Source organism: Hordeum vulgare, chromosome 3H (genome assembly GCF_904849725.1).
Source record: "Hordeum vulgare subsp. vulgare chromosome 3H, MorexV3_pseudomolecules_assembly, whole genome shotgun sequence".
Classification (NCBI taxonomy): domain Eukaryota; kingdom Viridiplantae; phylum Streptophyta; class Magnoliopsida; order Poales; family Poaceae; genus Hordeum; species Hordeum vulgare.
The window spans coordinates 600,032,894-600,059,708 of NC_058520.1; the positions used below are offsets into that span (position 1 = coordinate 600,032,894).

Here is a 26,815-nt window from a genome sequence, read left to right on the forward strand (position 1 = left end):
ACTCCCGAACGCTGATCGAGACGTGATCCCTAACGAGAACTCCGCATTGCTTCTTGAATGTGTCAGCAGCATTCTTAGGAAGCTTGGGTTCGCCCGTAGGCAATATCACCTCAAAGGTGTAATGCGTCCATGCATCCAACTTTTTAGTCGGGCCTCGTTTCGTAGCTTTGCTCGATGTGGAGGCCTAAGAGCGAGAAACATTCGTCAAATGAATGTATATGTATACAATATAGAGTTATCTCCAATATTTTTCACATATTACAAGTGATTGTCGAACTTCATATGTATACCTCGCCGGACTTTATTATTTCTCCACTGGCTTCTCCATCAGTGGAGCTATCACCTTCTCCGTCATTGGAGCTATCTCCTGCCCCATCGGCTTCATCTTCGTGTCGGTCGACCTCCATTCCATATCCGGAGGGGTTTAGATATGACGACGGAGATTCAGCTGGTTCAACGTCGGGGCCGTCTTTGATTATATCTTCGAGAAGTTCTTCCTCTTCGAGGTTCCTGATATGTGTATCCATAGTTCTGCAAAAAACGGACATTTGATTAACTAATAAACTAACAAACTATATAAGAGGGGTTGGAAACTTCGAAGTGTCGTTTTATATAGGAGGACCTTTAGTCCCGGGTCTTGGCTAGAACCTAAACTCTAAAATATGTCTAACGGATTCTCTTAACCTTTAAGGATTTAACAAAATGGCGACATTCTAGATGTGTAGAAAATGATCCTATTTTTTCTGATCTCATCTACCCTTCTATATGTCACATTGTCTAGTGTCAAAGGACTTTGTTGAACTTTGTACCAAAAAAGAATTATTCTATCAGGAACTCTGTTCCAAAACAACTTTAGTCCCGGGTCGTGGCTCCACCCGGGACTCCTAGATTTCTGCATAATATTCAAAGTAGGAGTACTTTTCCAATTTTAACATTCAATAAGCAAAACCAAATCGTAAAATAAAATAGTATTCAAATTAGCATGCATTCAATTATAAGCAAAACTACATCATCTCTTGTGTCCGTACATCATCGAATATTATCACTAATACTCCTCGAATACTATCATACATATAGCATCACTAATACAGCTAGAACCGTAGCGCCCGACGGGTATCGTCGCGGGCGGTGGACACCCAAAGAGAAGGAACCATCACAGGATCATAGCTCCAATGAGATCCGTGAAGAACCTGCCAGGTATGGTCGAACCTGCCCTCCAATGCAATCATTTAGCGACGGACGTGCTCATCCTCCTCGCTGACACGGTGACGTACCACCTCCGCGTTGTCCGGAAGCCTCGGCACCGTCACTGGCCCACGCGACCGCCACCAAACAAGGATCGGGTCAACAATGGGCTGGCTCCTCACCAACCTACGCCCCCGGAAGGTAGCACCTCCCAATACCAGCCGGGCGGAGCACAATCCCGGACATGGCCCCTCTGATCAAGCAGGTGTCCTCCGCCGAGTCGACGACGAGGATGCGGATAGGCATCATAAAATGAACTAAAAAAATAAACTAGTTCTATTAATTTTCTTGCTAAAAATAAACTAATTGTATATATAGTAAAATAAAGTAGTTTTATTAAATCAACTAGTTCAACTATATATTGACAAAAGTTTTATTAAATCAACTAGTTCAACTATATATTGACAATAACCTATTAATTAACACTAAATACCTAACCCTAATAACACAAATTTAAATAACACAAATAACCTATTTAACACTAACCTACCTAACCCTAAATTCACCAAATATTCTACAAATAACACTTAAGCATATACATTAACAAAATTAAGCAATAATCTAAAAAACACTAATTAAGCATCTATATATGTATAAATGTCTTCTTCTTCTTCTTCTTCTTCTTCTTCTTTCTTATTTTCTTCTCCGCTTCTTCTTCTCCTATTTTTCTTCAAACTTCTCTTCTTCTACTTCTCCTCTTCTTCTATTTTTCCTCTTCTTCTCCTCTCCTCCTCTTCTTATTCTCCTTTTTCTTCTTTTCTTCTCCTCCTCTTCTTATTTTCCTTTTTCCTAATCTTATTTTCTTATTTTTGTTCATCTTTCTTCTTCTTGTAACCCTAACCTAATTCTAAATATTACTAACCCTAATAATCTAGCACAAACCTAATAACACTAGGAATTAAATGACAAAAAAAATCTTCTCCTCCTCCTCTTCTTCTTCCTTTTCTTCTCCTCTTCTTCTACTCCTCCTCCTCTTCTTCTACTTCTCCTCCTCCTCTTCTTCTACTTCTCCTGCTCACTGGCATGACGGCGGCGGTGGCGTCCCCGCCGGCGGGAGCCGCCGGTCTAGCCACGACGAGGGGAGGAGGGGAGGCAGCTCGTCCTTCGGGTCTCGTCCGACGGAGGCATGGGGAGGAGGGGGCGGGGGGCTTACCGGAGTGGGAGGGGAGGGGGTCGACCGGCGGTGCTTAGAGCAGCGGGGGGAGGACGGCGGGCGTCGACGACAGCGAGAGCGAGGCGGAGGTCCGGCAGCCTGGCGGCGTCGATCGTGTCGTCGTCCGGTGCACAGGCGAGAACGAGAGGAGGGAGAAAACGAGAGGAGATGGGTTGGAAATTTCCAACTCCCGCTTATATAGGTGGAGCTTTACTCCCGGGTCGGGGCTAGAACCGGGACTAAAGACACCCTTTAGTCCCGGGTCTAGCCGTGACCCGGGACTAAAGACCCCTTTTCGGCAAGCGAAGAGGCGGGAAACGAGGGGTTTTAGTCCCGGGTCGTGGCTCCACCCGGGACTAAAGGTGGTCTTAACTCCCGGTTCGTACCATAAACCGGGACTAAAGGCTTGGGCTGGCGGCATTCCAAAGTTTAGTCCCACCTCGCTTGTCGAGAGGAGCCGCCAGTGGTTTAGAAGCCCCGTTGTCCGAACCGTGTCGAGCTCCTCTCTAAAGAAGGCTTACGGGACTAAACAGACTGTAAATTTAAAAATTTAAAATATATTTGAAATTATGGACAAAATTCAACCTGAATTCAAAGTGAGGTCACTTTGAATTTAGGTTGAATTTTCTCTACAAATTCTCATATAGTTTTAATTTTTTTCTATTTTCAAAATTAATTATTTTGACTATCCAAACTATTAACTATTTTGTTATTTTCAATTAAAAACTATGTTTATTAAAAATTCTTTTTGCATATTTGAAAATTTGACAAAACTATGAAAATGAAAAGTGTTTGAAATTGAATAAATAATTCAAAACTATTTTCTATTTTCAAAATTAATTATTTTGACTATCCAAACTATTAACTATTTTGTTATTTTCAATTAAAAACTATATTTATTAAAATTCTTTTGGCATATTTGAGAATTTGACAAAACTATGAAAATGAAAAGTATTTGAAATTGAATAAATAATTCAAAACTATTTTTCTATTTTCAAAATTAATTATTTTGACCATCCAAACTATTAAATATTTTGTTATTTCAATTAAAAACTATGTTTATTAAAATTCTTTTTGCATATTTGAAAATTTGACAAAACTATGAAAATGAAAAGTGTTTGAAATTGAATAAATAATTCAAAACTATTTTCTATTTTCAAAATTAATTATTTTGACTATCCAAACTATTTACTATTTTGTTATTTTCAATTAAAAACTATGTTTATCAAAATTATTTTTGCATATTTGAGAATTTGACAAAACTAAGAAAATGAAAAGTGTTTGAAATTGAATAAATAATTCAAAACTATTTTCTATTTTCAAAATTAATTATTTTGACTATCCAAACTATTAACTATTTTGTTATTTTCAATTAAAAATTATGTTTATTAAAATTCTTTTTGCATATTTGAGAATTTGACAAAACTATGATACTGAAAAGTGTTTGAAATTGAATAAATAATTCAAAACTATTTTCTATTTTCAAAATTAGGGTCTTTAGTCCCGGTTCGTGGCTCCACCCGGGACTAAAGGGTGTATTTAGTCACGGTTCGTACCACGAACCGGGACTAAAGGCTTGGGCTGGCGGCATTCCAAAGTTTAGTCCCACCTCGCTTGTCGAGAGGAGCCGCCACTGGTTTATAATCCCCGTTATCCCAACCGTGTCGAGCTCCTCTCTAAAGCAGGCTTACGGGCATTTTTCGTGCGTTTACTTTTGTTTTTTTTGGGCTAGTTGACCCTAAAATTGAAAAGCACTACAAATGAACTCTGAAAATGTTGAAAGTTAACATGCTATCATCATTTTACCCACTTAGCAGGTGTTAAAAAGTTGAGAGGGCTACGACAAAAACTGGATGCACTTCGTGTACAAAACGGACAATCCCTCTCGAAGTATCAGGGTTTCGAACGAGACCTCGTCTCTTACAAAGGAATTTCATTTTTTTGAACTTATTTGAACTCCATACTTTTTGTGTGTTCAAAATGATCCATTCAAAGGCACATCACAAAATTTCAACAATTTCTGACTTCATTTGGTATTTTTCGTGCATTTACTTAAAAAAAAATTGAGCTAGTTGACCCTAAAATTGAAAAGCACTACAAATGAACTCTGAAAATATTGAAAGTTGGCATGGTATCATCATTTCACCCACATAGCATGTGCTAAAATGTGGAGAGGGTTACGACAAAAACTGGATGCACTTCGTATACAAAACACACAATCTCTTTCGAAGTATGAGGGTTTCGAACAAGAACTCATCTGTTACAAAGGGATTTTATTTTTTGAACTTATTTGAACTCCATACTTTTTGTGTGTTTAAAATGCACCATTCAAAAGCACATCACAAATTTTTCAACAATTTCTCACTTAATTTGGTATTTTTCGTGTATTTACTTTTGTTTTTTTTGGCGAGTTGACCATAAAATTGAAAAGCACTACAAATGAACTCTGAAAATGTTGAAAGTTGGCATGGTATCATCATTTCACCCACATAGCATGTGCTAAAAAGTGAAGAGGGTTACGACAAAAACTGAATGCACTTCGTGTACAAAACAGACAATCTTTCTCGAAGTATGAGGGTTTCGAACGAGAACTCATCTATTACAAAGGGATTTCATTTTTTGAACTTATTTGAACTCCATACTTTTTGTGTGTTTAAAATACACCATTCAAAGGCACATCACAAATTTTCAACAATTTCAGGCTAAATTTGGTATTTTTCGTGCATTTACTTTTGTTTTTTTTGGCTAGTTGACTCTTAAATTGAAAAGCACTACAAATGAACTCTGAAAATGTTGAAAGTTGGCATGCTATCATCATGTCACCCACATAGTATGTGTTAAAAAGTTGAGAGGGCTACGACAAAAACTGGATGCACTTCGTGTACAAAACGGACAATCTCTCTCGAAGTATCAGGGTTTCGAACGAGAACTCATCTCTTACAAAGGTTTATTAAAAAAAATTGCATATTTGAGAATTTGACAAAACTATGAAAATGAAAAGTGTTTGAAATTGAATAAATAATTCAAAACTAAAAGGTTTAGTACATTCCATACATGCATTATATAAAAGGTTTAATACGTTATTACATTATTGCACAAATATTTCTATCTATTATTTCTATTTTCTTCTGGGTCGTAGCCATGGAGAATCTTCATCATTCAGTAGGATGCTTAGGTCAGTTTTCATTTTGAATGGCGTATTTTATGAAACTTATTATAATCTACTGACATGTCTGTCTTGTTATCTACTAACAGTTGTGTTCGGTGAAATGAAGCGGCATCGCTCTAACACACATTTCAACAAACACCTGTAGTGCATCCAAGAAAAATGGAAAGCTAGCATACACCCACATTCTTCCATCCAATAAAAATACAAGGAAGAGGGGAGAGGGGGATTGTGGCCAATATATATAGGCAGAGGACTTTAGTCCCGGTTTGAGACACAAACCGAAACTAAAAGCTCCTTACGGGCCGGGACCAAAATCAGTTGGGCGGCATTGCGATTTGAGGGGACGTGACCGGACCTTTAGTCCCGGCTTAGATGAAGGCCGTGACTAAAGGGTTCAAGTCAAAGACACGTTTTCCACTAGTGCTGATATGGAGCTCCGGCTTGTTAAAATGTGCATGCCGAAGTCGCCTCCCGCGCAGACGATTGCCGCCGCCTTGTCCGCCCAGCACTTGTGCGTGCCCCTCGACGCCCAGTCCAGCGCGTTCTTGAGCGAGCCGGTGACGGAGTAGTTGTACTCTGGCGAGGCGAAGAGGAAGCAGTCGGCAGCGCTGACCCTGTCGCGGAACGCCTCCACGGCCGGCGGGAAGCCGTCGCCGCCGTCTGTCTCCAGGTCCGGGTTGGCCATGGGCAGGCAGGAGATGTCGACGTGGTCGATACGCAGCCCCGGGATGCACTCCTCGCACAGCTCATCGGCTACACCATGCATACAAGGCACAGTCAGCGCAGTGCATGCAGATCAAATCAGCGTAAAATGTGTGCGTACCGGCGCGGATGAGGCCGTGGTGCCACGAGTTGTTGCGGAGGGAGCCGCTGAGAGCGGCCACGCGGAGGGTGGGCTTCGCCGAGACCGCCATGGCGTCCATTTTTTTTTTTCTCTTGTTTCGAGCTTGGTTGCTGTGATAATGTGAGAGTGAGTGGCTATGGGTTAACTTGTGTGGAGCTCGATCGATCAGGTGATGCGGTCCATAGGCGGAGGAGACATCTTAAATAAATAACCAGAAATCGATCTCAGACGCTGACGGTCAGAGAGTCCATTGACCTGAATCGGGTAGTGGAAAGGAATGAGATCGTCATCGATGGCATCACGTTTCCGAAGTTCGTTATTTAATTGCCTAATATAGTTAGTAACAGTATTATTGAGTAGTACTCCTCCGTTCCTAAATATAAATCTTTAAAGAAATTTCACTAAGGGTCTACATACAGACCAAAATAAGTGAATCCACACTCTAAAACATGTCTATATACATTCGAATGTACTCCTTTAATGAAACCTTTAAAAAAGACTTATATTTAGAAACGGGAAGTAATGCGCATGCATGATGCATCATGTGTAAGCACTGCATCTGCATGTGATTATATGGGCAACGACAACTGCAGTTTGATCGAGACAAACAGCAGCCAGCACCAGACCTCGTAGATGGCGTCACTCGCCTAGACGTTTCTGGAAAATATGTCGCGGGTCTCATAAGGCCGGCCTTGTGCATTTTGTGTGTGAGATAGGCCCATATATTCTTCTTTGGACGAGACAAGTCAGCAAATAGCGCTAGAGCTATGTCTCGCATTAAACGAAGCAACTAGCCACTGCGCCACGACTGAGATTGTTGTTAGATGGGAGGCGCCATCTAGTTGAGGTTAAAGACCCGAGTTTTTTGTTTTTGTTTCTTCTTCTATTTTAATTTTTTTTCGTTTATTTTCTACTTTGTTTGGTCTTCTTATTTCTTCTCCAGTTTTATTTGAATTTATTTATTTTTGTCGTTATACTTTGGGTTTTTTTTCTCTTCTTTTTCTTTTGATTTCTCTTTGTTCCTTTCAATGGATTTTCTTGTTTTTCTTTCTTTTCTCACTTTCCTTCTTTGTTCTTGTTTTATTCACTTATTTATTAGGTTTTATTTTTTTTTTCTTTGTTTCCATATCAGTTTTCACTTTTCACCATTTACCAAAAACATTCGTATATTTTATTTTTCGGTTTATTTCTTCTTTCGTTTTTCTTTCGGTTTTCTTTCTTTCTTTTGGTTTTCAATATTTATTTACCAGACCAAGAGAATTTCAAAATATACATATATAATTTCTAAATTTTATTAAAAAATTATTATATATTTAATATTTTTCTATACAGTTTATCAACATTTTTTAAATCTTGTTAACATTGCTTAATACTAGATTCACATTTTTGAATACATGGTTAAGAATTTTACTGTATATACTTTAAATATTTTTCAAATGCTTGAATAACATTTTACCAATACAAGATAACATTTTGTTACCAAGTTCTCAACACATTTCTTATACACATTTAACCTTTTTCACATGCTTTATTAACATTACTTTCAAATGCAATACTAATTGCATTTTTTAATACATTATCAAAAAAAAATCTTTACATATTTAACATTTTTAACACATGCTCAACATTATTTCTATATGCAGTTAACATTGTTCAAATGCTTAATCAACATTTTTCAAATACTTTTTCAACATTTTTTCAAATGCTTGATTATCATTTTTATATACATGATAACGAAATTAAACATTTTTTAATACGTGATCAACATTTTTTATACACATTTAACATTTTTCAAACTCTGTTCAACATCTTTAAAATACTTGATCAATATAGGCTTGATTAACATATTTATATAAATGATAAATTTGTTTAATTATTTTTTTCATACGTGACAGATAGGGGGCCCATGCCACCACATCGTATGGATGCTTGGTGGCCCCGTCTGGTCCATCTTCAGTCTGTTGGTCATCTTATTTTCTTAAAAAAAATCCTTCAAAATCCCGCTCAGTTTGGAGCACTTTTGTTTCTACACAAAAATAACATCTTGGCGATTCTACTGAAAATAGTGTTAGTCTGGTTTAATTTTATTCTACTAATACAAATTAGAGCCAAAACAATAACATAAGTTTTTGAAAAAGTAGATATGTTGAGATGTAGCGCTACTCTACCTAGATGGATAGCCACCCTATGGACCATCTCCCAACCTGTCGTCGAGAAGGCCAAGGGGAGGGGAGGGGAGCTATCTAGTTGGAGGTGCACAAAGTGGAAGCTTCTTTCGGGCCAATCATTCAAAGGACGATGTTAAGGGCTTAACCATTCATATACTTAGCCAGTTAGCCTACGGTTGTTCTAAATAAACAACCTCATGCCGGAAAGAAAGTATTAACCTTGAGGAACTTCATCGCATTGTGGTCTCCTTGCACAATGAAGTAACACGATTAAGGGATAACACACACCACACACACATATACACATACATGGAGTAATATATTATTGTAATGATATCAAATATAATTTTCACCTATATGAATAAAATAGTGTATTGCACGAGATTTAAAATCATTTTCCCAACCCAGCCAAGATCTTGAATTCCCAACTGGTTTTTTGGTGCAAGAATTTTTTTTGTTTTACTAAACGGACGAGTTGAATGAGGCACCATCTGTTTGCATAAGAAATCTCGGTTTTTACAACAGTAAATGTCTAAAGAAAACTATTTAAAGCTTGAATACTAATTTTTTTAATTGTGCTTGAAAATAAACATGCAATGGCGAGTTGGTTAAGAATCATTTCTTTCTGCCGCAAAAGACCTCTTTGTAGGGGGATTCGATTCCACGGTCTCATTGCTCTCACTCAGCAGGCCTACCACCACAACATCACATCATTTTTTGTAGTCCGACAGTTTTTGGCCTTCGTTTCTAGTTCAATGTATAAATTTAAATTTAAATCTAGGTTATTCTAACAATGAGAAAATTATACTTTTCGTCCCTTACCTTTTGGCAGAGTCTAGATATGGTCCCTCAACTTCGAAAACGAACAATTGAAACCCTCAATAATGAAACCGGACCAGGTTCATCCCTGGTGGCTTTGAGCAGTTTTGGTACTGACTCACCCCGCTTTTGACCGATGCTGACTTAAATATGTGTATATTTTTCAACTTCATGAATCTTTTGAAATTGATGTACCTTTTTCAAATTTGTGTACTTTTTCACGTTCGGGTAATAATTTCAAATTCACCTAACTTTTCAGAATCCGCACTATTCTCAAATCCACATGCTTTTTCAAGTCCATGAATTTTTCAAATTCGTATATTTGTTTCTAGTTTGCATATTTTTTCCAAACCCGCCTACTTTTTTCAAGTTCGTGTACTACTTTCAAATTGATGTACTTTTTCAAATTCATGAACTTTTGTAGAAATTACGTTAATTCGAGTCAAAACACGGTCAAAACGAGCGAAAGTCAACACCCAATGAGTCAAAACCGTGTCAGAGATGAACCTTGCCCGGTTTTAATAGTTAGGGATGCAAATTGTCCAATTTCGGAATTGATGGACCAAATCTAGACTCTGCCAAGAGTTAAGGGAGGAGAAATATACTTTTCTCATTAACAATTCCTACGGGTGTGCTTTGATATGTTTGGATTGTACCTAAAGACTACCCTACAGAAATGTTTGTCCTGGCCCAAAAATAAGGGGCTGTTTGGATTGATGTCCCAACCTGCCCAGCCAATTTGTTTGCAATAAGCGAGTGCATGTGAAAGCTTTCGGTTGATGGCAAATATTTTGACGAACCTTCCCAGTCCATTTTCACGCCAACGGATGGTGAGATGCGGGCATGAGTTGCGCCAGTATTTAGGGGTGCTCATGCATTGGTACGGCTAGCGCAGGCTAAATCGAAACATCTCTTAGAGCATATACATGCGCGGTCATCAAACCCGGCCTCACAAACATCTGTGAACGCGTTCGGATACGTCTTCAGGTATTGATCCGGTACCATATATTAATACTAAAGCTTGCAACGTGAATGAAACTGCATAGATCATCAACTGGACATAGAACATGACATGCAAATGTGCATTTCGATCATCTTGATTTTATACAAAAATGTTTTCTTATTCAAAAAAGTTCAAAATATTGAAAACAATGTCCAGCAAATCAAAAAATGTTAACGATTTGTAAAAAATATGTATGAAGAAATGTTAACGAGATTAAAAAGCAATTCTCCAATTTATAAAATATTCATGAATGGAAAATATCATAAAAAGTCAAAAACTGTTAGTGACTTTCGAAATAGCTTATTCATTCATAAAATGTTTGCTAATTCAAAAAATGTTTGTTAGATCAAAAAATTGTTCATGAATTTCAAAAATTGTTCCACCAATTTCCAAAAAAATGTTCGTCGATTCAAGAAAATTGTTTAAAAAATGTTCAGAATTCGGAAAAATGTTTGCAAATATTATAAAATGCTTATGAATTCAAAAATTGTTCTTGATTTTATAAAATGTTTAAAACAATTATAAGTGTTCATGAATTTGAAAAATGTTGACGATTTCAAATATGTGCATGAGTTTAAAAATTGTTCATGATTTAAAAAAGTATTATTGATTTCACGAAATTGAGAGTCATAGTATATCTCAGTCATGCAGCAAAATGTGGTCATCGTCATTGAAAATTTTGATTTTTGTTCTCCTGTTGCAACGCACGGGACGTTTTGCTAGTCAATACTAAAGCATGCAACGTGAATGATACTGCATAGATCATCAATTGGGCACAGAAACGAATATAGAAATGCATATTTTGATTATGAGAAAATCACCAACGGATCTTCTAAAGATCACCAGAGTTTACATAATCCATATAAACGAGGAAAAAGTTTAAACTCGATTACTAAAACCTTAACATTAAAGACAGAGACGACAGAGCTTCACCACTTCCTCGCCATCCCTTTTCCCTTCCGGTCGTCAATGTTGTCGTAGACGTTCTGGTAAGCATCCACCACAGGAGGTGGGTCGTGGGAGGAATAATCAGGGATGATGATGAAACCCTTCATCCACCGGACAACACAGTCTGGCTTCCTCTTAGGCTTCGTAACCCTCGTCTCCTCGTGTTCGGACTGCTCAATGGCTAGCCACCGCGCCTTGGTGTTCTTCCTTCAGAGCGACGCAGAGGAGGTGGACGATGGAGGGGCGACACATATTGAGCAGCCCGCATGAGGCTACGCGCAGGTACGGAGGGGCCAGCTTCGACGCAGGCGGGCAAGCGGCGATAGACCAGATCTGGAACCCCCTCGGCGATGACCGCTCCATCGCAATGTGGAGTTCCACCTGGTCATCATCATCGACGGAGCCGTCGGAATGGTTGCCCGAGCTTGGCATGTTCACCGACGATGTGGATTGGATGAATCGGGGAAGAGGGGGGGAAGAGACGGAGCGAAATGGAGTGAAGTGAGTATAGGGTTTCCGAATTGAGGTTTTTTGGAGACGGACTGACGTGCCGGATGCGCTTGGCGTGCCCCATGTCCCCACTACATTTAGGATATATATGAAAAATTCCAAACAGTCCGGACATTTAAAGTCGGTTTAAGACATCTCGATAGATGGTTTTACATTTAAAATCGATTTAAGATATCCGGATAGATGGTTTTATTTTTGACCGATGTCTGACCACCCATACTATAGAGACGGTTTTGAGGTGCTCGGATATAGGTGCTCGTCTTTGTTTGAATGGTTACCAATTTTTTGATATACCAATGCACTTAAGCCAACTAGTTTATTTTCTTACCAACGTTAACCAGCTCATGTGCAACCAAACCTTAAGGGTAATTTTGACCATAAACCAAACGCACTCATAGTACACACGGAAAAGAAGTAGGCCGAGGTATATCACTGTGCTCCGGTGGCCGGCCTCTCCACGAGCCGGAGTGGCAGTACCTGCTGCTGCAGTGGCCTCTGCGCAAACGGAGCACGCGAGAGGGGTCGCCTGGAAATGGAGCAAACTAGCTCGAGCCACGAGGAAGGAAGACTGCCGTATGCATCAGCGGCCTTTTCAGGTCTGCACACTCTTCTCCAAGCTGCCTTTTGACCCTGGAGTTGGCAAGGCAACGGGCGGGAGATGACTGCTGGGTGCGAAGTGGACTGCGGCACGGCAGGCAGGGAACAGGAGGCGGCCCCCATGGCCGCGCGTAGGGAACAGTACCTGGCATCGCCGCCTGCCTGCTTCCCGAGAAATCGCGAGTCTGCTCCATTCACCGGGCCATGAGATTCGCATCGATTTTCCTGGCACCCCGCGTTCATGTGGTATCTGTTTGGCAAGGGAAATGCTTACAGCCGGAGCGTTAGGTTCGTTCAGCCGGTCGCTCGCGGCTTGCGCCCCCTGCAGCAGCTATACAACATTGTTTTAGTACAGATTTATTGTAATTATGTATAAATTTAGTACATTGGTTCACACATGCAATATTTTTTTAGCATAGATTTACTACAAACGCGGTTAAATTTGCTACAAGCCTTTATTTTATTTTATTACAACTTGTTCATTAAAAAGTTGCATCCATGTTTGGTTGCAATTCGAGTTCGTTGCTTTTTTTTGCTACAACTCGTGTTTGATTTTTGCTACAACCGTGTTAATTTTTGTTACAACCGGCTTCACTTTTTTGCTGCAACCGTTCACTAAAAAAGTTGCATACACGTTCGTCAGAGTTTGCAACCCGAGTTCACCGGATTGTTTTGCTACAACCCTTTTTTCTTTTGCTACTACGCATCATCAGCTTCGGTTTTTTTCTACAATCACGTAGATATTTTTTTGGCTACAACATTTTTTTGTTGCAACCGTTGACGAAATTGCCGCATCGTAGACGAAATTTATTGCATTGTGGAAAAATTGCTGCATGGAGATCTAATGGCACGGCCCGCATACAGCTGGTGGATCGGCCGGCCCGCGTGCGGCCGACCGAACGATTCGGCTGGCGCGGCGACGCAGAGCATTGCCCTTTGGTTATCGGCATCCGTGGCCCAATTCAGTCATACAAGTCAAAAAATCAATTTTGTATGCATCTCTTTCAGCCTGGCTGAGCAGAGCAGCATCGACTCATGTTTGTTTGTCTGCATGTTCTATCCAGATGCAAAGAGCCATGGGTCCTATTTGGATCCATGGATTAGAATTAGAGTTGGTTAGAACAACTTCAACGGATCGATCCAAACGGACAACGATTTCGTCCGATTATTGTTCGTTTGGGTCGGCCGCCCGCCCTGCGTCTGTCCCGTTTTAGATATGGGTCGACAGCGCGCCCAACGCGTCGACCCATATGTGCCGGTGTGGTCGGCTGGCCGTCCTAGTATCATTTGTCATAGTTGTGGCAGTTGACAGTAAAGTTCACCGCTAGGCTGTTGCCTTCGGCAAGCCTAGCAAACACCGGCGAGCGCTGAAGCACGTTGATATCATTGTGTGATCCGGCCATGTCAAAGAAAGAGTGTCAGATACAGAGATCTTCAGACGCAACGGCCTCTAGTATGACAGTGCAAGCCTTGACATGGCCCTTATGTTGCCCTTGTCAAGCAGAAGGGCAACTCTTCCACTCCCAGTGCATGCAGTCTATGCTACCAAGCATCCATAGGAAGCCCCTGCTGGCATTCATCACCAACAAACGGATTGTATCTTCAGCAGTCGGCTCTCTCAAATACTCAGGGCCAAAGACAGCAATAACAGCCTTGCAGAACTTATACAGGGACTCTAGGCAAGTAGACTCGCTTATACGGACGTACTCGTCAATAAGATCACCAGGCACTCCGTATGCAAGCATTCGGATGGCGGCAGTGCATCTGATCAGAGGAAAAACCTATCTTGCCAACGGCATCCTCTTTGCACTCGAAATAGTCATCATAACCGACCACCCCTCTCTATTACGGTTGAAAAGATGCCTACTCATACGGAAACGGCGGCGGAATTTTTGATGCTTGAACAACGGGTTTGCCCTGCGGGCGTCGACGAAGAAGACAGCCGACGAAGGGAGTCGCGGTGCGCACGGACCAGCTAGCTGCCCTGCCGGTGTCCGGTGTCCGACAAGCGTGCCGTTGAGGATCTGACCAGGCGGTGAGGCGGCTCCCCGACGGGCTGTGTGGTGGGGGGCGCGGGAGTGGAAAGCAGTTGGCTCCCCAGCGGCAAGACGACGGCGTCGGCGGGCGACGTGGAGTGGGCGGCGTTGCTGGGCGGATGTGTTGGAAATATGCCCTAGAGGCAATAATAAATTGGTTATTATAATATTTCCTTGTTCATGATAATCGTTTATTATCCATGCTATAATTGTATTGATTGGAAACTCAAATATATGTGTGGATACATAGACAAAACACTGTCCCTAGTAAGCCTCTAGTTGACTAGCTCGTTGATCCAAGATGGTTAAGGTTTCCTAGCCATAGACAAGAGTTGTCACTTGATAACGGGATCACATCATTAGGAGAATGATGTGATGGACAAGACCCAAATTATAAACGTAGCATATGATCATGTCAGTTTATTGATACTGTTTTCTGTATGTCAATGTATCTGTTCCTATGACCATGAGATCATGCAACTCCCGCACACCGGAGGAATACCTTGTGTGTATCAAACTTCGCAACTTAACTGGGTGACTATAAAGGTGCTCTACATGTATCTCCAAAGGTGTCTGTTGGGTTGGCATGGATCAAGACTCGGATTTATCATTCCGTGTGACGAAGAGGTATCTCGGGGCCCACTCGGTAATACAACATCACATATAAGCCTTGCAAGCAATGTGACTAAAGTGTTAGTCACGGGATCTTGTATTACGGAACGAGTAAAGAGACTTGCCGGTAACGAAATTGAACTAGGTATTGAGATACCGACGATCGAATCTCGGGCAAGTAACATACCGATGGACAAAGGGAACAACATACGGGATTAACTGAATCCTTGACATAGAGGTTCAACCGATAGAGATCTTCGTAGAATATGTGGGAACCAATATGGACATCCAGGTCCCGCTATTGTTTATTGACCGGAGAATGTATTAGATCATGTCTACATAGTTTTCGAACCCGCATGGTGTGCAAACTTAAGGTTCCGTGACGTTTCGGTATAGTTGAGTTATATGTGTTGGTGACCTAAGTTTGGTTTGGAGTCCCGGATGAGATCCCAGACGTCACGAGGAGTTCTGGAATGGTCCGGAAACGAAGATTGATATATAGGAAGTTGGTATTTGGATTTCGGAAGGTTTTCAGGCATTGCCGGCAGTGTACCGGGAGTAACGAATGGGTTTCGAGGGACCACTGGGTGGGCCCACCACACCCCAAGGGGGTCCACATGGGTTTATTGGATGCGTAATAAGGCATAATGGGCTGACAAAGTCATCCAAGGAAATCCCATGAGGAAAAAGTGGAAAATCCAAAAGAGGTGGTAAATTTAGGAAGGAGTCCTAATCCAATTGGGATTGGAGGAGGACTCCTCCCTGTTGGGGAACGTCGCATGGGAAACAAAAAATTTCCTACGCGCACGAAAACCTATCATGGTGATGTTCATCTACGAGGGGGATTTCAGATCTACGTACCCTTGTAGATCGCACAACAGAAGCGTTAATAAACGCGGTTGATGTAGTGTAACGTCCTCACGTCCCTCGATCCGCCCCGCGAACCGTCCCACGAACCGTCCCGCGATCTGTCCCAAGATCCGCTCCGATCTAGTGTCGAACGGACGGCACCTCCGCGTTCAGCACACGTACAGCTCGACGATGATCTCGGCCTTCTTGATCCAGCAAGAGAGATGGAGAGGTAGATGAGTTCTCCGGCAGCGTGATGGTGCTCCGGAGGTTGGTGGTGATCTAATCTCAGCAGGGCTCCGCCCGAGCTCCGCAGAAACGCGATCTAGAGGAAAAACCGTGGAGGTATGTGGTCGGGCTGCCATGGAAAAGTTGTCTCAAATCAGCCCTAAAACCTGCGTATATATAGGGGGAGGGGAGGGGCCTTTCCTTGGGGCTCAAGGAGCCCCAAGGGGTTCGGCCGATGGGGGGGAGGAGGAGTCCTCCTCCAATCCTAGTCCAACTAGGATTGGAAGGTGGAGTCCTTCTCTTCCTTCCCACTCCCCCCTTTTTTTCTCCTTTGATTTTCTATCTCCCTGCGCAGGTGCCTCTCTGGGCTTGCCCACCAGCCCACTAAGGGCTGGTGCGGAACCCCTAAGGCCTATGGGCTTCCCCGTGGTGGGCTGCCCCCTCCCCCCCCCCCCCCGGTGAACATCTGGAACCCATTCGTCATTCCCAGTACATTCCCGGTAATTCCGAAAACCTTCCGGTAATCAAATGTGGCCATCCTATATATCAATCTTCGTCTCCGGACCATTCCGGAAACCCTCGTGACGTCCGTGATCTCATCCGGGACTCCGAACAACATTCGGTAACCAACCATATAACTCAAATACGCATAAAACAACGTCGAACCTTAAGTGTGCAGACCTTGCGGGTTCGAGAACTATGTAGACATGACCCGAGGAACTCCTCGGTCAATATCCAATAGCGGGACCTGGATGCCCATATTGGATCCTACATATTCTACGAAGATCTTATCGTTTGAACTTAAGTGCCAAGGATTCATATAATCCCGTATGTCATTCCCTTTGTCCTTCGGTATGTTACTTGCCCGAGATTCGATCGTCAGTATCCGCATACCTCTTTCAATCTCGTTTACCGGCAAGTCTCTTTACTCGTTCCGTAATACAAGATCCCGCAACTTACACTAAGTCACATTGCTTGCAAGGCTTCTGTGTGATGTTGTATTAACAAGTGGGCTCCGAGAAACCTCTCCGTCACACGGAGTGACAAATCCCAGTCTTGATCCATACTAACTCAACGGACACCTTCGGAGATACCTGTAGAGCATCTTTATAGCCACCCAGTTACGTTGTGACGTTTGATACACACAAAGTATTCCTCTGGTGTCAGTGAGTTATATGATCTCATGGTCATAGGAATAAATACTTGACACGCAAAAACAGTAGCAACAAAATGACACAATCAACATGCTACGTCTATTAGTTTGGGTCTAGTCCATCACATGATTCTCCCAATGACGTGATCCAGTTATCAAGCAACAACACCTTGTACATAGTCAGAAGACCCTGACTATCCTTGATCAAATGGCTAGCCAACTAGAGGCTTGCTAGGGACAGTGTTTTGTCTATGTATCCGCACATGTATCTAAGTCTTCATTCAATACAATTATAGCATGGATAATAAACGATTATCTTGATACAGGAATTATAATAATAACTTATTTATCATTGCCTCTAGGGCATAATTCCAACAGTCTCCCACATGCACTAGATTCAATAATCTAGGCCTCACATCACCATGCGAATTACATTGTAATAAATCTAACACCCATACAGTTCTGGTGTTGATCATGCTTTCCCCGTGGAAGAGGTTTAGTCAGCGGGTCTGCTACATTCAGATCCGTGTGCACTTTGCATATATTTACGTCCTCGCCATCGACGTAGTCGCGGATGAGGTTGAAGCGTCATTTGATGTGTCTGGTCTTGTTGTGAAACTGTGGTTCCTTTGCTAAGACAATGGCACCGATGTTGTCACAGAACAAGGTTATTGGATTCAGTGCGCTTGGCACCACTCCAAGATCCGTCATGAACTGCTTCATCCAGACACCCTCCTTAGACGCCTCCGAGGCAGCCATGTACTCCTCTTCACATGTAGAATCAGCTATGACGCTTTGCTTGGAACTGCACCAGCTTATCGCACCCCCATTAAGAATAAATACGTATCCGGTCTGCGACTTAGAGTCGTCCGGATCCGTGTCAAAGCTTGCATCGACGTAACCTTTTACGACGAGCTCTTCATCACCTCCATACACGAGAAACATCTCATTAGTCATTTTCAGGTGCTTCAGGATATTCTTGATCGCCGTCCAGTGATCCACTCGTGGATTACTCTGGAACCTGCCTGCCATACTTATGGCCAGGCTAACGTCCGGTCTAGTGCACAGCATTGCATACATGATAGAACCTATGGATGAAGCATAGGGGACGGTGCTCATATGCTCTCCATCTTTATCAGTTGCTGGGCACTGAGTCTTACTCAATCTCGTACCTTGTAAAACTAGCAAGAACCCCTTCCTGGACTGTTCCATTTTGAACCTCTTCAAAACTTTATCAAGGTAAGTACTTTGTGAAAAGTCCTATCAAGCGTTTCGATCTATCCCTATAGATCTTAATGCCTAGAATGTAAGGAGCTTCTCCAAGGTCCTTCATAGAGAAACTATTATTCAAGTAATCCTTTATACTCTCCAAAAACTCCACGTTGTTTCCAATCAGCAATATGTCATCCACATATAATATTAGAAACGCCACAGATCTCCCACTAACTTTCTTGTAAATACAAGATTCTCTAACCACTTGTATAAACCCAAATGCTTTGATCACCTCATCAAAGCGTTTATTCCAACTTCGAGATGCTTGCACCAGTCCATAAATGGATCGCTGGAGCTTGCAAACTTTGTTAGCATTTTTAGGATTGACAAAACCTTCGGGTTGCATCATATACAACTCTTCCTTAAGGAAACCATTAAGGAACGCCGTTTTGACATCCATCTGCCAGATTTCATAATCGAAAAATGCAGCTATTGCTAACATGATTCTGACGGACTTAAGCATCGCTACGGGTGAGAATGTCTCATCATAGTCAACTCCTTGAACGTGTGAAAAACCCTTTGCCACAATTCGAGCTTTATAAACGGTCACAGTACCGTCAGCGTCCGTCTTCTTCTTAAAGATCCATTTGTTCTGAATAGCCTTGCGGCCTTCAGGTAGTACTTCCAAAGTCCATACTTTGTTTTCATACATAGATCCTATCTCGGACTTCATGGCCTCCAGCCATTTGTTGGAATCCGGGCCCACCATTGCTTCTTCATAATTCGCAGGCTCATTGTTGTCTAACAACATAATTGATAAGACGGGATTACCGTACCACTCTGGAGTAGTACGCGGTCTCGTCGACCTACGAGGTTCGACAGGAACTTGATCTGGAGTTTCATGATCATCATCATTAACTTCCTCCTCAACCGGCGTCGCAACGACAGGAGTTTCCCCTTGCCCTGCGCCACCATCCAGAGGGATGAGAGGTTCGACAACCTCATCAAGTTCTATCTTCCTCCCACTCAATTCTCTCGAGAGAAACTCCTTCTCGAGAAAAGCTCCGTTCTTAGCAACAAACACTTTGCCCTCGGATTTGAGATAGAAGGTATACCCAAGTGTCTCTTTCGGGTAACCTATGAAGATGCACTTTTCCGCCTTGGGTTGCAGCTTTTCATGCTGAAGCTTTTTGACATAAGCATCACATCCCTAAACTTTAAGAAATGACAACTTTGGTATTTTGCCATACCACAGTTCGTATGGTGTCGTCTCAACGGATTTTGATGATGCCCTATTTCAAGTGAATGCAGTTGTTTCTAATGCATAACCCCAAAACGATAACGGCAAATCGGTAAGAGACATCATAGATCGCACCATCTCTAATAAAGTACGATTACGACGTTCGGACACACCATTACGCTCTGGTGTTCCAGGTGGTGTCAACTGTGAAACAATTCCACATTGTCTTAAGTGAGCACCAAACTCGAAACTCAGATATTCACCCCACGATCAGACCGTAGGAATTTGATCTTCTTGTTACGATGATTTTCAACTTCACTCTGAAATTGCTTGAACTTTTCAAATGTTTCAGACTTGTGCTTCATTAAGTAGACATAACCATATCTACTCAAATCGTCAATGAAGGTGAGAAAATAACGATATCCGCCGTGTGCCTCCACGCTCATCGGACCACACACATCGGTATGTATGATTTCCAACAAGTCACTTGCACGCTCCATTGTTCCGGAGAATGGAGTTTTAGTCATCTTGCCCATGAGGCACGGTTCGCACGTGTCAAGTGAATCAAAGTCAAGTGACTCCAAAAGTCCATCGGTATGGAGTTTCTTCATGCTCTTTACACCAATATGACCTAAGCGGCAGTGCCACAAAACATGGCGCTATCATTGTTAACTCTAACTCTTTTGGTCTCAATGTTATGTATATGTGTATTATCACTATTAAGATTCAATATGAACAATCCTCTCACATTGGGTGCATGACCATAAAAGATATTACTCATAGAAATAGAACAACCATTATTCTCTGACTTAAACGAGTAACCGTCTCGCAATAAACAAGATCCAGATGTAATGTTCATGCTCAACGCAGGCACTAAATAACAATTATTCAAGTTCATAACCAATCCTGATGGTAACTGAAGCGAAACTGTGCCGACGGCGATTGCATCAACCTTGGAACCATTTCCCACGCGCATCGTGACCTCATCTTTTGCCAGCCTTTGCCTATTCCGCAGTTCCTGTTTCGAGTTGCAAATATGAGCAACAGAACCGGTATCGAATACCCACGCACTACTACGAGAGCTGGTTAAGTACACATCAATAACATGTATATCAAATATACCTGATTTTTCTTTGGCCGCCTTCTTATCAGCCAGATACTTGGGGCAGTTGCCCTTCCAGTGACCCATACCCTTGCAATAATAGCACTCTGTTTAAGGCTTAGGTCCAGCCTTGGGTTTCTTCGTCGGATTGGCAACAGGTTTGCCGCTATTCTTTGAATTATCCTTCTTTCCTTTGCCGTTTCTCTTGAAACTAGTGGTCTTATTCGCCATCAACACTTGATGTTCTTTACGGAGTTCTGACTCTGCGACTTTCAGCATCACGAACAACTCGCCGGGTGACTTGTTCATCCCTTGCATGTTGTAGTTCAACACAAAGCCCTTATAGCTTGGCGGCAGTGATTGAAGAATTCTGTCAGTGATAGCCTCTTGCGGGAATTCAATCCCCAACTGAGCTAGACGGTTTGAGTACCCAGACATTGTGAGCACGTGTTCACTGACAAACGAATTCTCCTCCATCTTGCAAGCATAGAATTTATCGGAGGTCTCATACCTCTCGATCCGGGTGTTCTTCTGAAAGATAAACTTCAACTCCTAGAACATCTCATATGCTCCATGACGCTCAAAGCGACGTTGAAGTCCCGGTTCTAAGCCATACAAGACTGCACATTGAACTACTGAGTAGTCCTCCTTACGTGTTAACCAAGCGTTCTTAACATCTTGGTCAGCCGTAGCGGGTGGTTCATCTCCTAGCGCAGCATTAAGGACATAATCCTTCTTCCCAGCTTGCAGGAGCAACTTAAGATTATGAGCCCAGTCTACAAAGTTTCTTCCATCATCTTTCAACTTAGCTTTCTCTAGGAACGTATTAAAATTCAGGGTGACTGTCGCGTGAGCCATGATCTACAACACAAATATATTCAAAGTGGACTTAGACTATGTTCAAGATAATTAGAGTTTAACTTAATCAAATTACTTGCTAAACTCCCACTCAAAAAGTACATCTCTCTAGTCATTTGAGTGGTTCATGATCCAATTCCACTAGCTCAAGTCCGATCATCACGTGAGTTGAGGATAGTTTCAGTGGTAAGCATCCCTATGCTAATCATATCAACTATATGATTCATGATCGACCTTTCGGTCTCATGTGTTCCGAGGCCATGTCTGCACATGCTAGGCTCGTCAAGCTTAACCCGAGTGTTCTGCGTGTGCAACTGTTTTGCACCCGTTGTATGTGAACATTGAGTCTATCACACCCGATCATCACGTGGTGTCTCGAAACGACGAACTCTAGCAACGGTGCACAGTCGGGGAGAACACAATTTCGTCTTGAAATTTTAGTGAGAGATCACCTCATAATGCTACCGTCGTTCTAAGCAAAATAAGGTGCATAAAAGGATTAACATCACATGCAATTCATAAGTCACATGATATGGCCATCATCACGTGCTTCTTGATCTCCATCACCAAAGCACCGGCACGATCTTCTATCACCGGCGCCACACTATGATCTCCATCAACGTGTCACCATCGGGGTTGTCGTGCTACTCATGCTATTACTACTAAAGCTACATCCTAGCAATATAGTAAACGCATCTGCAAGCACAAATGTTAGTTTAAAGACAACCCTATGGCTCCTGCCGGTTGCCGTACCATCGACGTGCAAGTCGATATTAACTATTACAACATGATCATCTCATACATCCAATATATCACATCACATCGTTGGCCATATCACATCACAAGCATACCCTGCAAAAACTAGTTAGACGTCCTCTAATTGTTGTTGCATGTTTTACGTGGTGACCATGGATATCTAGTAGGATCGCATCTTACTTACGCAAACACCACAACGGAGATATATGAATTGCTATTTAACCTCTTCCAAGGACCTCCTCGGTCAAATCCGGTTCAACTAAAGTTGGAGAAACCGACACTCGCCAGTCATCTTTGAGCAACGGAGTTACTCGTGGTGATGAAACCAGTCTCTCGTAAGCGTATGAGTAATGTCGGTCCGAGCCGCTTCGATCCAACAATACCGTGGAATCAAGAAAAGACTAAGGAGGGCAGCAAATCGCACATCACCGCCTACAAAAAAATTTGTGTTCTACTCGAGAAGACATCTACGCATGAACCTAGCTCATGATGCCACTGTTGGGGAACGTCGCACGGGAAACAAAAAATTTCCAACGCGCACGAAAACCTATCATGGTGATGTTCATCTACGAGGGGGATTTCAGATCTATGTACCCTTGTAGATCGCACAGCAGAAGCATTAATAAACGCGGTTGATGTAGTGGAATGTCCTCACGTCCCTCGATCCGCCCCGCGAACCGTCCCACGAACCGTCCCGCGATCCGTCCCACGATCCGCTCCGATCTAGTGCCGAACGGACGGCACCTCCGCGTTTAGCACACGTACAGCTCGACGATGATCTCGGCCTTCTTGATCCAGCAAGAGAGACGGAGAGGTAGATGAGTTCTTCGGCAGCGTGACGGCGCTCCGGAGGTTGGTGGTGATCTAATCTCAGCAAGGCTCCGCCCGAGCTCCACAGAAACGCGATCTAGAGGAAAAACCGTGGAGGTATGTGGTCGGGCTGTCGTGGAAAAGTTGTCTCAAATCAGCCCTAAAACCTCCGTATATATAGGGGGAGGGGAGGGGCCTTGCCTTGGGGATCAAGGGGCCACAAGGGGTTCGGCCGATGGGGGGGGAGGAGTCCTCCTCCAGTCCTAGTCCAACTAGGATTGGAAGGTGGAGTCCTTCCCTTCCTTCCCACTTCCCCCTTTTTTTCTCCTTTGATTTTCTATCTCCCTGCGCAGGGGCCTCTCTGGGCTTGCCCACCAGCCCACTAAGGGCTGGTGCGGCACCCCTAAGGCCTATGGGCTTCCCCGGGGTGGGCTGCCCCCCGGTGAACATCCGAAGCCCATTCGTCATTCCGGTTACATTCCCGGTAATTCCGAAAACCTTCCGGTAATCAAATGAGGCCATCCTATGTATCAATCTTCATCTCCGGACCATTCCGGAAACCCTCATGACGTCCGTGATCTCATCCGGGACTCTGAACAACATTCGGTAACCAACCATATAACTCAAATACGCATAAAACAACGTCGAACCTTAAGTGTGCAGACCCTGCGGGTTCGAGAACTATGTAGACATGACTCGAGGTACTCCTCGGTCAATATCCAATAGCGGGACCTAGATGCCCATATTGGATCCTACGTATTCTACGAAGATCTTATCGTTTGAACCTCAGTGCCAAGGATTCATATAATCCCGTATGTCATTCCCTTTGTCCTTCGATATGTTACTTGCCCGAGATTCGATCGTCAGTATCCGCATACCTATTTCAATCTCGTTTACTGGTAAGTCTCTTTACTCGTTCCGTAATACAAGATCCCGCAATTTACACTAAGTCACATTGCTTGCAAGGCTTGTGTGTGATGTTGTATTACCGAGTGGGCCCCGAGATACCTCTCCGTCACATGGAGTTACAAATCCCAGTCTTGATCCATACTAACTCAACGGACACCTTCGGAGATACCTGTAGAGCATCTTTATAGCCACCCAGTTATGTTGTGACATTTGATAAACACAAGGTATTCCTCCGGTGACAGTGAGTTATATGATCTCATGGTCATATGAATAAATACTTGACACACAGAAAACAGTAGCAACAAAATGACACGATCAACATGCTACGTCTATTTGTCTGGGTCTAGTCCATCACATGATTCTCCCAATGATGTGATCCAGTTATCAAGCAACAACACCTTGTACATAGTCAGAAGACCCTGACTATCCTTGATCAACTGGCTAGCCAACTAAAGGCTTGCTAGGGACAGTGTTTTGTCTATGTATCCACACATGTATCTAAGTCTTCATTCAATACAATTATAGCATGGATAATAAACGATTATCTTGATACAGGAATTATAATAATAACTTATTTATCATTGCCTCTAGGGCATAATTCCAACACTCCCTCCTCCACTTCGGCCGACCCAAGGGAGCCTCCCTTGTAGAGCCAAGGACGCCTCCTCCCTCCTCCCTTTTTGAGACACAACTTTGCCACGTGATTCCCTCTCCTCTAGATCGTAGTTCTTCCTCTAGATCGGTTTTCTGCGGAGCTCGGGCGGAGCCCTGCAGGAATAGATCACCACCGGAGCGCCATCACGCTGTCGGGGAACTCATCTACATCCTCGTCTCTCTTGCTGGATCAAGAAGGTGGAGATCGTCATCGAGCTGTACGTGTGCGGAACGCGGCAGTGTCGTCTGTTCGACACTTGATCGAGACGGTTCGTGGGACGGATCGTGAAGACGTACCACTACATCAACCGCGTTTATTAACGATTCCGCTTAGAGATCTACAAGGGTATGTGGATCCGATCTCCCTCTCGTAGATGAGCATCACCATGATAGGTCTTCGTGTGCGTAGGAAATTTTTTGTTTCCCATGCAACGTTCCCCAACAGGATGTGGAGGCGCCGACATTTGGCAGAGTCATCGGAAAAATGGGCGGCGGTGTTGGCGACGAAGGAGGCACGCGAGGGTTGGATGTGGGAGGCCAATGTGCATCTGATAACCCAAAAGTATAGGGGATCGCAACAGTTTTCGAGGGTAGAGTATTCAACCCAAATTTATTGATTCGACTCAAGGGGGAGCCAAAGAATATTCTCAAGTATTAGCAGCTGAGTTGTCAATTCGACCACACCTGAAAGATTTACTATCTGCAGCAAAGTATCAGTAGCAAAGTAGGGTGATAGCAGCAATAGCAACAGTAACCAGTAGCAGCAAAGTGACAGCAGTAGCAACAGAGTTACAGTAGAAGCAGTGATAGTAGTAGAGACAAAGTAACGTAGCAAGGACCAGTAGTAAAAGAGTCGTAGGCATTGGATCGGTGATGGATGATTATGCTGGATGCTATTCATCATGCAAAAGTTATAACACGGAGAGATATGTAACTAGCTCCAGTTCGTCAATCTAATGTAGGCATGTATTCCGTATGTAGTCATACGTGCTTAGGGAAAAGAACTTGCATGACATCTATTGTCCATCCCTCCCGTGGCATCGGGGTCCTAATGGAAAGTACAGGATATTAAGGTTCTCCTTTTAATAAAGAACCGGACCAACGCATTAAGACTTGGTGAATACATGAACTCCTCATACTATGGTCATCTCCGGGAGTGGTTCCGACTATTGTCACTCCGGGGTTGCCGGTCATAACACATAGTAGGTGACTACAACTTGCAAGATAAGATCAAGAACACACATATATTGGCGAGAACATAATAGGTTTAGATCTGAAATCATGGCACTCGGGTCATAGTGACAAGCATTAAGCATGGCAAAGTAGTAGCAACATCAATCTGAGAACATAGTGGATACTAGGGATCAATCCCCGTCAAAACTAACTCGATTACATGATAGATCTCATCCAACCCATCACCGTCCAGCAAGTCTACGATGAGATTACTCACGAACGGTGAAGAGCATCATGGAATTGGCGATGAAGTAAGGTTGGTGATGACGATGGCGACGATCTCCCGTCTCCGGAGCCCAGAACGGACTCCAGATCTGCCCTCCAGATGAACAAGAGGAGGTGGCGGCGCCTCCGTATCGTAAAACGCGATGAACTCTTCTCCTTGATTTTTTTCCGGGCAAGACGGACTAAATAGAGCTGAGATTGGAGGCGGTGTAGCGTCGTGGGCTCCACAAGCCTGCCAGGCGCGGCCAGGGGGGTGCCTGGTGGGCTTGTGGGCTCACGGCTCCACTTCCTCCGCTGATTCTTGCGCCACTATTTTTCATAAATTCCAGAAAAATTCTCCGTAAATTTTCAGGTCATTCCGAGAACTTTCATTTCTGTGCAAAAACAACACCATGGCAATTCTACTGAAAACAACGTTAGTCCGGGTTAGTTCCATTCAAATCATGCAAATTAGAGTCCAAAATAAGGGCAAAAGAGTTCGG

General features: G+C 43.0%; 1 protein-coding gene across 1 annotated transcript; it reads right to left on the reverse strand.

Moving 5' to 3' along the window:
* Positions 1 to 5,961: 5,961 nt before the first annotated feature.
* On the reverse strand, positions 5,962 to 6,562 carry LOC123442195 (probable NADPH:quinone oxidoreductase 1). Its single transcript, XM_045118255.1, has one exon. It carries the CDS (start codon positions 6,331 to 6,333, stop codon positions 5,962 to 5,964), a length of 372 nt encoding a protein of 123 aa, XP_044974190.1. The 5' UTR covers positions 6,334 to 6,562.
* Positions 6,563 to 26,815: the final 20,253 nt, after the last annotated feature.